We start from the raw sequence: 14,740 nt of genomic DNA on the forward strand, positions 1-14,740 counted from the left end.
TTTTCATTATTTTCAGAATGTTTGAAATATCTAGTAAAATAAATAAACCCTCTGGAGTTCTCTAGGTAGCTTTTGACGTGTGCATCCTTCCTCAGGACCCACTCCTGGTCCCCTCAGGCTGGTGTGATAGAAGGACAGGCCTGAGGAGTTTCGCAGGGGGCAGCGCTGACCCAACTGATAACTGCCCTCTTGACTTCTTACCGCCCTCGTTTAAGCTGGGAAAGCACCTATAACTCCTTGAGGGCTGGGACGCCCTGCTTCCCTCCTAGCCCCACTCTGCTCCACTGAAACTCCCTGGCATGTCAGTGAAATGGGCAGAATCACACTTATTCTAATTCTTGGTGGCCATTACTTCTAGACGAAAAGAACTGTCTCAAGGAAGGCTGTCTTCTCACTAGAATTCTTTGGTTTTGTGTATCGTAAAAAAATGAGGCATACATACCAGAATTTATTTATTATCTAGCTAAATCACAAATTTACAATACATTCGAAACGGACTAAATGAGACATGTAGAAGAGTTTAAATGTAAAAATAGAAAGGAATATCCAAAAGATCATTTAGATTGGATTATAATTTTAGGAATCTTTAAAGAGTGAAGTGTTTCAGCCTGGAGTCCCAGGACAGAACTTGGCCGTTGCAGGTCTATTCACATGGATTCTGAATGGCAATCAGAAGATATTCCTTATCTGTGGAGAGATATGGACAAAGTTAATCCACCCTAAACATTAAATTTAATAAATGAATACTTCAGCTAATCTGCTTTTCTCTTCAACACATCACTTGGACCTTGTGTAGACCAGTGGGCTCCCAGCCTGGCTGCACACCAGAATCACCTGTTGAGCTTTCAGAAAATACCATTACCTGGGGCCAAGCCCCAGAGGTTCTGTCTTTATTGGTCTGGGGTGGAGTCCCAGGTATCAGTCTTTTTTTTTTAAGCTCTCCAAGTGATTCCAATGTGCAGCTTGGGTGAGAACACAGGTGTAGGGAAAGCTTTATTTAGTTTGGGGGTAACTCTGATTTTACAGTTGTACTACAGCGAAGTTTGTTCTAGACTAGATTTAGGAACGTGAGTCCTGTTTTACACTGACGTCCACTAAAACTGTGAATGTACCTCCTTCAAGGAAAGAAATATTTCTGTGGCTGCTGTCTTTTGATAGCCCCAGTGAATGTGCTCTACTCCAGGGAAGGTTTAAGACCCTACAGACCTTTGATCTGCCCTCGACGTTATCCCCTGGACAGGAGACATTTCTCCCACTCTTCAGAAAGTCTGTGTGGTAAGTTCACATAACAGGAAACCTACACCTCCTAAATGGTTTGATTACTAACAACAAAAACAAATGGGCAAAATTCAACGTCTTTACTAATTTCACGGAATTTTCACATTCAAACTTCTTCATTTTGTAATTGAAGAGCATTATGTGTCATATTGCATGTTAAAATCCACACTCCCCGTCTTTGAGACAAAGCTTTTATCCAGTAAAGTAGAAAGATGCCTTAAATAATGAAAAGAAATGCCAAATTACCTGGAGCTACCATGATTTCATGTTTCTTTGATCTGATTCTAAGAAAAGTTAGGTCGTTCTGAGGATCAATGTCACGGACTGTGCTCTTGGCTTTCATGGTCAGCTGATGAAGAAGACCTGCATATTGAACTGTTGTCGAGTTGTCCAAGGTCGTTCGGATGGGAATGCCTGGTACGAGATTTAATTTGGGGTTAAACATTTTTTATTTTGATTATAAAAGTAATATGTGCATCGTAGAAATACTGGAAAATACTGTAATTGTAAAAAGGAAGAAAAAGTGATGGCTCATATCACTCAAAGGTAACAATTTTATTTCCTTCCAATCGTTTTGCCATTACGTGGATTTTAAAATTTAGTTGCATCAAACTATAATTACATATTTGACTGTTGCTTTTTTTCTTCATTTAAATTATAGCATACAAGCTGTCCTTGTTGACGATGCCATCAACATTATTTTTAATGGCTGTAGACTTAGTATTTTTTGGGATATATCATAATCAACCCCCCACTGTTGGATTGTTAGGTAGTGTGTTTTTGTTTTTGTAGCTAATGGTGATGAACATTTTTGTACACAAGTCTTCTGAAAGTTGTTAATTATTTCAGTACTAAGTTAACATATTACTATACAAAATGCATTCCCCTAAGCAAGTGAGTCCACTGTGAAATGCTTCGTCTGTGACATGGTGCTAGTTTCTCCCCTGAGGCCAGAAATAGAAAGGGGATATCACTGCACATGCTAGAGGGTGTATCAAAAGGGATTTTCAGAATTTCTTTGTAACTTCCTCATATGGTATTTTGCAAACCTTAATTTTTATGCTAGAAAATACAGCAGCAAAGACTCTGCAGTTCAGCTGGGCATTCCCTGGTTTGCACTCACTCTTGGTTTAAGCATGATTAAATTTGGCTACTTGTGTGCGCTATTGTTTCATTATATGAGTTTAAAACAGAAGCTATTAATTTAACTGGAAAAATCTAGCCAGACGAATATGCAAGTATAATTCAATTCAGTTCATATCAATCCAGCTCCATTCAGGTCACTGAGCGCTTATTATGGAACAGGTGCTGTGCTAGGTATTTTACATATACTATGTCTAATCAGAACTGGCCTTCATATTATTTTGAAAACTACCAGATCAACCAGGGAATTCCAGGGATCTGATTTGCAGATGTGCCTTGCGTTTAGGGAGACATATGAAGGTGAATTTGGGATCACTGTCAAGTTCCTCAAGAACCTGAATTAAGGCCAATCAATAAAAAAGGTTGACGTGGCTCTCTTGGGTTTTCCCTCAGAGAATGTAGCTCCAGAAACTGGTAAGCAAGATGAGTGCTTCTAACTTGGGACTTTACCTGTTTTTCATGAAACTTTTTGAGAGCCTCAACTCTGACTTTGAAACAGACTAATTTCTTTTTAAGAAAGCCATTCTCTCCAGAGTAGGTCTTGCCAAAGAAGGCAAGGACAGTATTTACAGGAAAACCTAATTAAGTAAGGTTTTACAGAAAACTTGTTAATTTCTGTATTATTGTTTCTTGGCCACTTTTTCTCCAGAAGTCAGTTCTGTCTTTCACAACTGATGAACCATCACAAGGCATGTGTCTTTAACAAGCAGGAAACTGAAGTATAGCAAGCACTCAACCTTTCAAGGGCACTTTTTGACCAAACAGTTTTATTTTGCATCATGAAGAGCAACTACCTACAAAGTCTGCATTGCTCAGTGTCAAAAAAGAAATACAACCAGAATAAATTATTCAAACTGTAGATGACAGGATTATGAATCAGATACTCAGGCCTACTTAGTCAGTCTATTCATGATCCAAGTCAATAAATAAAAGGGCTAGCCTTTCTGAATGATAAGTGCACACCGTGGAAACTCTTGGAGTTTTTCATATCCACTGTAGACCCTTGGAAAAAAAAATCAATCAACAAATATTTATTGAGTTCTTGCTTGAGACTATGTGAGGTAATTAAAAAATAATTTATTAGGAAGTAATTTTAGCACATAGTATAAAATTCACCCACCTCCCCTTCTGAGAGGTAACCACTGTTCTCAGTTTCTTTGGTGTCCTTGAAGAGATATTCTAAGTCTCTTCCAGTATGTTTGTGTTTGTATTCTTTAACGGTATCATTTTCTATTCTGTACCTTAACTTTTTTCATTTAATACACTCGGGAAGTTGTTCCATTCAGTCCGCATAAGGCTAGGTCATTCGTGTTAATGTCTGTGTAATGTGACTGTTGAATGGATGCTTTGTAATACATGTAACTAATATATCTTCCTGACAGGCATTTGGGCTGTTCCCAATTTTTGACTTTTATAAACAAGGCTACAGAATATGTCTGTGTGCATGCCATTTCACATTTGTATACATGTGTAGGATAAATTCCTAAAATGTACCTTCTAGAACAAAGAGTATATATTCTATCTTCCTGAACTTATGACACTGCTTTACAATATGACTCATCATGATCCCAGTAAGCTGGTATTCTTCAACTGTACATTTGGTTGATAGATTATATTTCAAAAATAAAAGGAATTGGCTGGATGGCTGATAAAACCTAATGAAACTCAAATGACGGATTGTTAGAAATGTCAAGAATATTTAAAATTAAGAGTCTGCAGAAATCAGGCTTATATACATAAGAATATATGACAGATATGACTGTCTGGGAAACAAATATACATGTTCACCAGTATCTAGTTCTGTGATCAGAACTGCAATACTGTAAACAATGAATTATTTTGTAAATGGGAAACCAGTGTTAACAAAGAATCTAACAAAGACCTATACTCCTCAGCATTGGGCTAAATTGATAAGTCCACTTTATTGTCATGAATAAGAAGTCTATGTTTCAATAATAGTGAAACCAAAGGACACTATTTAACATGGCAGAGGATGAGATCTAAATGGATAAACGTGGGGTAGAAGGCCTACCTAGCCACAATTAAAACCTAAAAATTTGTTAAAATGATTTGCCTAGAACTAGTGGACTAAAGCCATGGGTACAGAACAAGAACACATGAACACTAGCTTAGTTAAATATTGTCAGTGTTACATTTCATGGGACTTCTGAGAGCTGCAAAGCTGCACCGTAATAAATGGTACTTTCATCTAAAATTGACTGGGCTGTTGAGATGGAGTATTTCATTTCATTCTGGTCACACACACTTATACCATATGCTGTTAGTAAACATCCTTGTCATATCCTCTGGTTGTTAATAATCCGACCATAAAAATAAGCCCCTCATTTATATTTTTGGGAAGAAGGTTAATTTGGCTTTCAGAAAAGTGCCCTGAATCCTAACACAACCTTATCCTAGTAGAGGTTAATTAGAAGTTAATGGGTATTAAAAGTAGTATTTTGTTGCCTTTGGATGAGAAGAGTGTTAATTGAGAGACCTCAGGAAAACAAAAGTCATTTTTAATTCTACCACTCAGAGATCATCACCGTAACACAGCCCTGCCTTTTCTTCCATATTTCAGAGTGTATGTCTGCCTGGCCATATTTAGGATTAGAAGATGCTGGCTACTGCTTCGTCTCCTGCTTTTTTTCATCTAATATTGTGAGTAGTTTTTCATGACTCTAAATATTCTTCAACACTTTAAATAGAGTAATGGTTCACTGAGTAAATATTATATAATAAGTTTAAAAATTTCCCTACTGTTGGGCTTTATGTACTTGTCTGTTTATTTACTGCTATTATATGTGGCGCCTCCATAATATCCTTTGCACCTACATCTTTTCTTCCTCACCTCTTAACCAGATTTCTAGGGGTGGAATTACAGATCATAAGGTATGGATATTCTTCAGCCATTTGAAGCATATTGCCAGGATTATGTACTTTAGACTAAGTCTTCCAAAGTAACACATTAGATACATTGTCCAGGGTGTCACAGGTGAATGCATCTGGACTGGGTTGAAGAGTGTCCCCTCCAAAATTCAAGCCCACCCTAAACCTCAGAATGTGACATTATTTGGAAATAGAGGCTTTGAAGATGAATTAGTTAAAATGAGGTCATACTGGATCAGTGTGGGACATAATCCAACGACGGGTCCTTATAAGAAGAGAAAACAGAGCACAGAGAGGAGAACGTACACGATGATGGAGGCAGAGACTGGAGTGATGCACCTACAGGCCAGTCAACAGCAAGGATCTCTGGAAATCACCAGAAGCTGGGCGGAGGCGAGGAAGGATCCTCCTGTGGAGCCTCTGAAGAGAGCCTGGACCCACAGACACTTTGATTTCAATTTCTAGCCTTCCAGAACTGAGAGAAAATAAATGTCTAATCTTTTTTAAGCCACTAAGTGTGTGGTGCTTTGTTATGGCAGCCAAAGAAAACAAATAAAGCATCTCTGTGAAGTCACGCAAGTAACCTATCTTAGGGGGTGTGGCAGAGTTTATGCAAATGCCTGAAACTAAAATCAGTTCAACCAGAACCATGGACTTGGGCTGGACCGCTTCCTGGAAATATGAGGCATAGCTCTTGACTTTCCTGTAGGCTGATGTTAAGTCCTCTCCCTCCTGATCACTCAAGCTGGGTGAATTTATTATATTCATTTGACACTGAGTTTATTAAAATTTTATTTTATTATTTTGTAAAACACATCAAATGTTTTATCTGTACAAATAAATTAAAAATTCCCACATTCACAGAACTATTTAATTACAATTCTGTTAAGTGTTAGGTATTGTGCCAGGCACTTGACAATTATTATTTCACTTAATTGTCACAGTCACCAGTAAAGTAGGTTATTTTGCATTTTTAATGATAAGGGATTGAAGTTTAGAGATTAAACAGACTTTCAGTGGGTAGTTGCTCACTAAATATTTATTGATGGATTTGCTCCAGAATAATGATTAGCTATGAGAGTCTGTTGCCAAGCACTGAGCTGGCGATGTACCAGATCCATGGTTGTACCATGGACTGTGTGAAGTAGCTACTCTTATTTCAACTAGTGCTCTGGGGTTTGTGGCACCTCTTGCCCTTGCAAATGCCTCAATCAGCAATGAAGCCAGCAGAAGCCTTTAAGAGGCTGCCACCATGGCTGAGCATGGAACAGTGTGCCAGAGAAAAGGCTTTGGGGATTGTTAATAGGCAAGTCTCTGGTATAAGTCTACAGATTTCATAGGTGGAAACGTATTGGCCCTTCTTAAACTATAACCACAAAGACTGTACTATAAATTACATTAAAATTAATTCTCAAAGATTTCATTAACTACAGTAAAGGAACAATTTCTTTTAAAAATGAAGACTGAAACTCTGTACGCTTTACAATGTTAAAACGAAAGCAAACTGCCAACAATGGTATTCTTCCTATCTTCAATATAATAGTTTTATTGATACTCCTGAAATGTTAGAAGAGAGTTACCAAAGCTTTAAAAATTAGACAATGTGCAGCATTTCTTAGGAATATATAGGCGTTTTTAGGCATGTCTTATTAATGTTTATCTCCCTACCTCTTAGCAGAGTTCTTGACATGTAATTAATAGATACTCAATAGATGTATGATGAGTAAATGCTCTGGCTAAAATATACAAGATATACTTTTGATTTAAAATTCCAAGATGTTTGCCTAAGGCTTCACACAACAAACAGGCTCTTGGTCGGCTTCTGCCTGTCAAGAAGGCAGCCTGTGAGGTGTTTACCTTCTGCATTTACAACCATCGTTCCTATAACCCCTTTGTGGCTCTGGATCCTCTTGAGGGTTTCCTCCACCTCTGCCTGGAAGAGATCAGGAAGAAAATTAACCAAAGAGTCTTTGTGGTGACCCCAGTCTTAATTAGAGTAATGTTCTGAAAGACCCCTATTCTCCAATCTCCTTAAACTAAGATTTAGAAGCTCAGATTTTTGGAAGAGAGCTCTGAAATTGTCAAGTCCCATATGCAAGCCTATGTAAGACCCTCTGCGTACAACCCTGACAAATATCTTGGCTTGAACTCTTGTTGAGACAGAAAGCTTCTTGCCTCACAAGAGCTCACTCCATTTTTATCTGTCTCTATTTACTGGAAAAGTATCCTATGTTGTTGAACAGAAATCTGCTCCTGGTCATCTTTCATTCATTGATCTTTCTGTATTCAAGTGAAAAATCTCTTTTCTACATTATAGATTTAAAAAATATTTATAGAGCTGTATCACTGCCTCCTTCTGTCTAAAAGCATCACTTAATGAGAAATCATATTCTCAGTCCTAAATGCCACCTAATTGGGAGTTCAGATGGTTAAATTCAAAATATTCTGTAAAAACAGTGTATTCCAGGATTCTACTGGTAACCACAGCCTGGATCTCAGTGCAAGATGTACGTTCAACCATGAATGATTATGTTGGAACCCCACTACTGGGTTTTAAACTCAGCTTTCTGAATCACATGCATAGACTATATATATTGTACCAGTTTCTTGCCTTCTCCAAATGCTAAAATCAAGAATAATTTTTCCCAGCCTGCATATTTTCCAGAACTGAGTAATCACTGGATATTCTGAATTCAAACAGTATTCTGCAGAGTCTCTTGATGAGGATTTATGATATATTTTTCTTTCCAGCATTGTACAGGTGAACGTTATATTGCTTTAGTCAAAAGACAGTTTTCTTTTGTCCCTAATATGGGTGGGAGCACTTATTTCCTCTTTCCACCACTACAGCAGGTGTTTTCTAAATTTCAGGCATTCATGTACTAGATTTATAATTTTTGCCATTATGAATACCATCTATATTATTTACCCAGCACATTCTTAAAATTATTTCACTGCTGAAAGCTTAAATGCATTTTAAAAGGAAATTATACATCATTACCACAAATGTAAATCTGGTATCATTTGTCATAGGCAGAAATAACCATAAAAACAAACAAAACAAAGAGAGAACATATTGTTAAATTTTACCCCAATGAAAGCTCTGAGCCTGAGGTCTGCCCTTCAGGTGAAAAATCAAAACTACCAAAGGATAGTGGTATTAACGACCTAACAGTGCCAGAAACTCTCTCCTGGATATAGTCTAAAGGCTGAAAAAAAAAAAAAAGAGGAATAACTTTCTCTGATGTGATTCACTCTGTGGTTTTTGGTTTTCTGAGCCATCTTAAAGTAGCAACTAACGTCTGCATCTCACGCTGGGAAACACTGAACTTAAAGCGTAATAGCTGTACAGGGATCAATGACTTACTACAGTTTTCTGCCATCTGTAAGACAACGTCCACAGGTCCTTACAACCGCTGCCCTCGTTTTATCTTTTTCTGTTTTACTTCTCTCCCAAACGCCTCTCGCTGATCTTCCCGGCCTTTCCCTCTCTTTTCCCAGGTGTTTTCTCCTTTGGTGATTTTTGAGCCCCCCAATACAGTCTCTTAATTCCCATCGCTTTTCATTCCTTTCTTAAAAAGAAACTCTGCTTTCACTTTGTTCTTTTTCAAACCTTCCTGTCTCCATTTTCCTTTTCTTCTCCTCCCCCTCCCATTCCTGCTGCCTCTTTATTTTCCTTTCTTCTCTCTCAATAACTCCTTCTCCCCTCTCTCCATTTCCTTGCGTTCCTTGTCCCCTCTCTTTCTTCCCTCTCAGGGTGATTTTTCTCCTCTCCCTCCCGCCGCTCCCCTTTTCAAACTTGCCTCGCCGTCATGGAGATTTCCCCTTCCCCTTTCATCTTTCATCCCCTCCGTATCTCTCTTCTCTTTCTCGATACCCTCCCTCCACAAGTATCACCCCTCAGAAGTCACCCCCCCACCCCAGATATCTATGCCCCAAGATAGCTTCCCCCATCTAGACATCTTCTTCCCTCCCTCCACGGTCGCCCTCTGGTCCCTCCAGGGTCTCCGTGTCACTCCTCCAAGAAGCTTCTGGAGACCCCAGCCTTCGCCCCGGCCCCGGGAGCGGGACAGCGCAGGTCCCCTGCCGGTCGCTGCCCTTGGAGCGGCGGGTCGCGGACAGAGCCCCCGGATTTACCATCGCGCGGGCGGTGAGACTCTGAGCTCAGTTCGGTGCCACCGCTGCCCGGAATGTCAGCAACGCTGCCAGCCGTTGCTACGAGACAGGGGAGGAAGTGACCTGCCGGAAGCGTGGGTGCCCGCGCCTGCGTGCGCGCGAGTCGGGCCCCTCCGGGCAGGCTCTTCCGCCCCGAAGTGGCTTGACGCCTCCCGGCCGCCGTAGGCGGAGGCTGGGGACCGTGGCTCCGAGCGCTCACCTGGGGCGCGCCCGGCCCGCGGGCCGCTGGGCATGAGGAGAGCTGAGGGGCTTAGGCCAGGCTCCGGGTCATTCGTTCGTCCTTTCACTCATTCATTCCTTGAGGTACGCGTTCGTGTAACCGCCACTTCCCCGTTCAAGAACGATATATTGACCACCTACCCCGTCCCGTCCCCTGGGCCTGAGGTACATTCTAGCGGGGGAGACAGACGAAATGCGACAAACGAAGCAATACTGTCCAAGTGTGATACGTGCTGTGGAGCAGATAAACCGGGGTGGGTCCTTGTGACTCTGGGGTGATACTGGGTATAGCCTTAGCTGCCCAGTGACCCTCGGAGTATTTCCTGTGGCGCTGCCTTGTGCAGGGGTTTGTTCCCCCCGCCCACCAGGGGCAGTTGTTTTTTTTAATTAAAGAAGAACTATACCGCAGTATGGAATAGTACAATCATGTATATATCCATCCGTTCACATGTCCCCACCTCCCAAACCGTAGGTGCAGCGCCATCTTACGTCTTAGGTTCTCATGTGTTGTAGCACCCCCAAGCCGCTCTTCTCTCAGTTGGAGGGTTGCTGCTTCCTAGCGATTTTGTTTAATCCATCAGGAGCTTTATTTATTTATTTTTTATAAAGTTATTTGCCCACCCTTCTGAGTTGCTGAAAAATTGCAGGCGGTAGTGCTGGAGGTTCTACAAATCGCCGTAGAAGAGCGGTCCACCGGGTGTTTAAGGAACTGATGGAGGAGACAAGTTAAAGATCAATTAGGGATGGTTAGAAGTCCCTTGATCTTTTGAAGGGCATTGGATATATCTTTGTAGCCTGGGAAGAAGAAACCAACTGCGTGTGAGGGACAGTAGGAAAATTTTGTGGTTGGGGTCGTCCTGAAGACCTGGGGTTTGAAGAGGGCTTTGATGACTAAACTCTAAGTACTAAATGCAAGTGGTGAGGGGGGGATGCATCTCCGTAGGGGCGATGCTATAGCGACCCCCTATAATACTGATTCAGTTTGTGCTTCTATTTCCAGTAAGCAGCCTCACACCAAACAAGGCATGCTTATTGCTAGGAACGTCAGCTAGAATCTGAATAGGTCCTTGTCAGGGATGCTCTAAAAGAATTTCAGACTTGGTCGTTTGGGCCTAGATGATCCATTTCAACTTGGAGTTTTATCATTTTATGATGTTATGTGCAGAAACACTCTCAGAAGCTCTAGTTCTGCTGAATTTTTTTTTCTTTTTTTTTGGTGGAGGAGGTGATCCTGGTCACTGTCATTTCCCCCCCTCTTTTTTCTTTCAGAAACTTATGCTTCTCAAAAAGACAAGTCACAATAGCTAACTCATGCCCATTGTCACTCAACACTTGGAACTCCAACCGAGATGATTAGGAATGGGCAACTAAGATTCTGGGGGAGGAGTCTGGTGTGTGTGTGTGTGTGCGTGTGTGTGCGTGTGTGTGTGTGTGTGTGAGTGATCCAGCTCTGCACTGATTGCTTATACCGCTTTTCAGTGATAAAAGTGTAGGCATTTACAGCAATACTGGCTGAATTGTATAAATACAGATTCTTGGGCTCTCTGGGTGTATCAGATCCAGGAGATTCCTACTTGATTGTGCAGCCATTTGTTTTGCTTCTAAAAATTAGTGGCAGTGCACCGTGTTATCTCTGATGTCAGTCAGCTCTAATGAAGGAACTGACTGCATATGCATGGGGTGTGAATCCCCTCGTTTCTGGAGTCAGGATGTCAAACTCATTCAATAGCTGACAGCTGTGATTAGAGCAAAGAAAGACTCGAGCATGAAAGGCACTGACAGGAGTAGCCAACTGCAGAAAAAGTAATAAGGAGTACCCAAAATGACTTGCAATCAACAGTCAAGTTTGACTCGCTGTGCACAGGAAATCAATGAGGAGAATATGAGCCATTTTCTCTTTATCAATTTTCACTTCTAATTATTCCTTGGAGGTAGCTTGGTTTAGCTTTTATACATTTTGGGGGACTATAGTGAATATCCGGAGCTGTGCTGTATAAAGTATCTTGGCAGCAGCGTCTGTCATGTTTCCTACCCCATCCTCAGTACGTGGGAACCCCTCTTTCCCTTTTCTCTTCTCCCATCCATCCCCTCACCACTTCTTTTGACCCACAGTAAGTGCTAAGTAACTTTGAAATAAAGAGAAAGAATTAGTGAATAATACTTTTTGCAAATACTCTGAAGTGACCCCCAAACTTGTGGTCCATGTGAAGATAGTCTACTATTCTTCACATATAATTTTGTCAAAGAGAGATGATTGTCTTCTGGGGTCTATCTCTTTGATAATTTGTTTCTGTTCTCTGCTTAATCTGAAGAAATCCAGGTGACTTCATGAGCTAGAGTTTTCTCTTGGGGTTTTCTGTACCACTCCATATAGAAAGTGGCATTCCTGCTAGTTGGCAAATACTAATACTGAGCCATGGAATATATTTTGTGCCCATTTTCTCATAAGATAAGGCATCATTTGTCAACTTAAACAGAACTTCTAGTGTTCTACTGGTTTTGCTTAAAAAAGTGTACACTAGATTCTTTGAAAATATCTCTTAATACTGAGGCAGAATCAGAACATGTCAGTGATGTCAGTATTACACACAACTGACCCAGTACCATAGAGTTACAGAACTGCATATTTAGGGTTTCAGAAGATCAACCATTTTCTACTTCTTATTAGGACAAAGGCATCCTCTAGGGTAATTGTTTCCAGGACTGAAGTGTAACATAAGCATTTACTTCCCATAAGGGAATCTTTGTTGAGCACAGAATTTGGATTTACATGCAGGTAGAGTTGATGTTTCTAGGTGTGTCTGTGTGAGTAAAGTAAGTTCTCAGGGCTTCTCTTTCCTCGTTTATAAAATAGGAAAGACAGTATCTACCTTACAGAGTTGATGTGAGGTGTCAAAATGCTTGGTTTGTGTCAGGTGCCCAATATGGATCATTTAACCACATTTCTTTCTTGTGTCATTTCTTTCTATTGTATGTCCTTCTCTTTTCCTCCTTACTTCCTTCCCATTTCTTTCCTCTCTTCTTTCTTGACTACCTTCTCTTCAACCTCCGTTTCCTTCATGCGCTCCCTACGAAAAAATCCTGAATTTGTATTATTGACTTTCCCCCTGAAGAACATCTTTCCCTTTGTTTTCTTATTCCCCTTCCCAAGTTCTTCAATTAGAATGTTCATCTAATGTAATCCATCTACCTCTCATCTCATTTTTTCACAATTCCCAGTTTTAAACTTCTAGCTCCAGCAATCAGTTCCCATCTCTGTACATTGCACTCAGTAGATATTCTCAGTGTCCTGGGGTTGAGGGAACACTGTTTTATTTCCTGGTCTATTAGTTTTGTTCAAAGAAGAAAGGACTGAAGGGAGCAATAAGGAAGCCATGCTCTTTATTCCTGATAATTCAGTCCCAAGGTCTCTGATATACTCATGTATATATTTTTCAAGCTCTCTGATCTACTTAGTTTCAGAATTACTTTCATTGGTAAGTGTAACACAGAAAACAGTTAGGTGCACAAAAACAAAAGTTAGTTGGTGAGTTACTAACAAAGGCCAGGTGCATAAAAGAAAACATACAGTCAGTGAATTACCACAAAGTGAACTCCCGTGTAACCCCCAACCAGGCCAGTAAATAGAACACTTCCAGAAGCTTCCACATGGCCATTCCCAATCATTACCCCCACGTTGTATGGCCTGAAAAGCCTAAAATATTTACTATCTGGACCTTTACTGAAAAAACTTTCTGATCTCTGTAATAGACTGTTTTTCCTCTCTTGAGTCTTCAAAATATGTTTAATGGTTGAAAACAAAACGTTGTTCAAAGTACGTAAATGTAATGTGTAAAATAACCACAACATAAAGTGGGGAGGCTAAAGGGATGTATTCTTACATTCTACTTGAAGTGTTCAAGTACTGATTCTAAGTAGACTCTGAAATGAGGTGTATAATCCCTAGAGCAACCAATAAAAAAAGGATACAAACAGATATAGTAAAATAGCATAATAGATGAATTACTAAAAATTGTTCAAATAATCTAAAAGAGAAAAGGGCAAACAGTGGAATGGAAAACAAATGGAGCAGTCAGAAAACAAATGATATCATTGTAGAACTAAATTCTGATATATCAACAATTACATACCAGTTAATGGAGAGATTGTCAGAATTCTTCAAAAAATGACCAGTGATTTCTACTTTTGGAAAGATGGAATAGATGTACGTTTCCCTTTTCTTCCCATGGGATATAACTGAAAATCCTGGAAATTATATGTACAAACACAAGAAGACTTTGACAGATGGAGTAAATCAGTCATATTGCCTAGGGACCTTGTGACCCAAGGAATGACATAATTGTAAATTACCTGGGTTTCTTTTTTGCCTCATCTGTTCTAGACTAGGAACTGAAGAAGCTGGTCACCCAGAAATGCCAATAGGCACAGAAATTTTAAAAAGCACCGAGACAAGCCAACTCTGGAGCCAGAGGACCAGGAAAGGGCCAGTCAACAAGATAGAAACACTTAGAAAATAACCACTCTATTCCAGCCAAACACTAGTAAAGGCCAAGTGGAGAGTATAGACTTCCACTCTCACCTTGCTGTAATCCCCCCAGTCACCACTAGGGTATTGTCAGACAAGGCTGAGTAGGTAGTTGGTACTTTTCATCCGTCTGGATAACTGCCCCCTGCAGTTTCAGTGAAGTTCATGTGGAGACCCTGGGCTGCCACCCCATGATAGCATATGAATAATTCCATTAAATATAAACAGTTAAAAGAAACCAATAAAAGGCAGAGATCATGAGCGTGGATTAAAATCATGACCTAACTATATGCTATGTGTAACTGACCTCAAGTATAACATAGGTATGTAGGAAATAAAAGGATGGAAAAAGATATATCATGTAAACATTAATCCAAGTAAAGCAAGAGTGGTTATATTAATCTCAGATTAAGTAGACTTCACAGCACAGAAAATTACCAGATATAGAAAGGAAAATTATATAACGATAAAATGGTCAATCCACAAAGAAGTTATAGCAAATCTAAAAAG

At 40.1% G+C, this 14,740-nt stretch overlaps 1 protein-coding gene across 1 annotated transcript; it reads right to left on the reverse strand.

Annotated features, from left to right (window-relative positions):
* Positions 1 to 439: 439 nt before the first annotated feature.
* DYNLRB2 (dynein light chain roadblock-type 2) lies at positions 440 to 9,566 on the reverse strand. The gene is made up of 4 exons (XM_004280120.3): positions 9,448 to 9,566; positions 7,168 to 7,243; positions 1,525 to 1,692; positions 440 to 687 (listed from the first exon to the last, which is right to left on the reverse strand). The coding sequence occupies exons 1-4, from the start codon at positions 9,448 to 9,450 to the stop codon at positions 644 to 646; spliced, it is 291 nt and encodes a 96-aa protein (XP_004280168.1). The 5' UTR covers positions 9,451 to 9,566; the 3' UTR covers positions 440 to 643.
* Between the last annotated feature and the right edge of the window lie 5,174 nt (positions 9,567 to 14,740).

This window comes from Orcinus orca, chromosome 20 (genome assembly GCF_937001465.1).
Source record: "Orcinus orca chromosome 20, mOrcOrc1.1, whole genome shotgun sequence".
Taxonomy (NCBI): Eukaryota; Metazoa; Chordata; class Mammalia; order Artiodactyla; family Delphinidae; genus Orcinus; species Orcinus orca.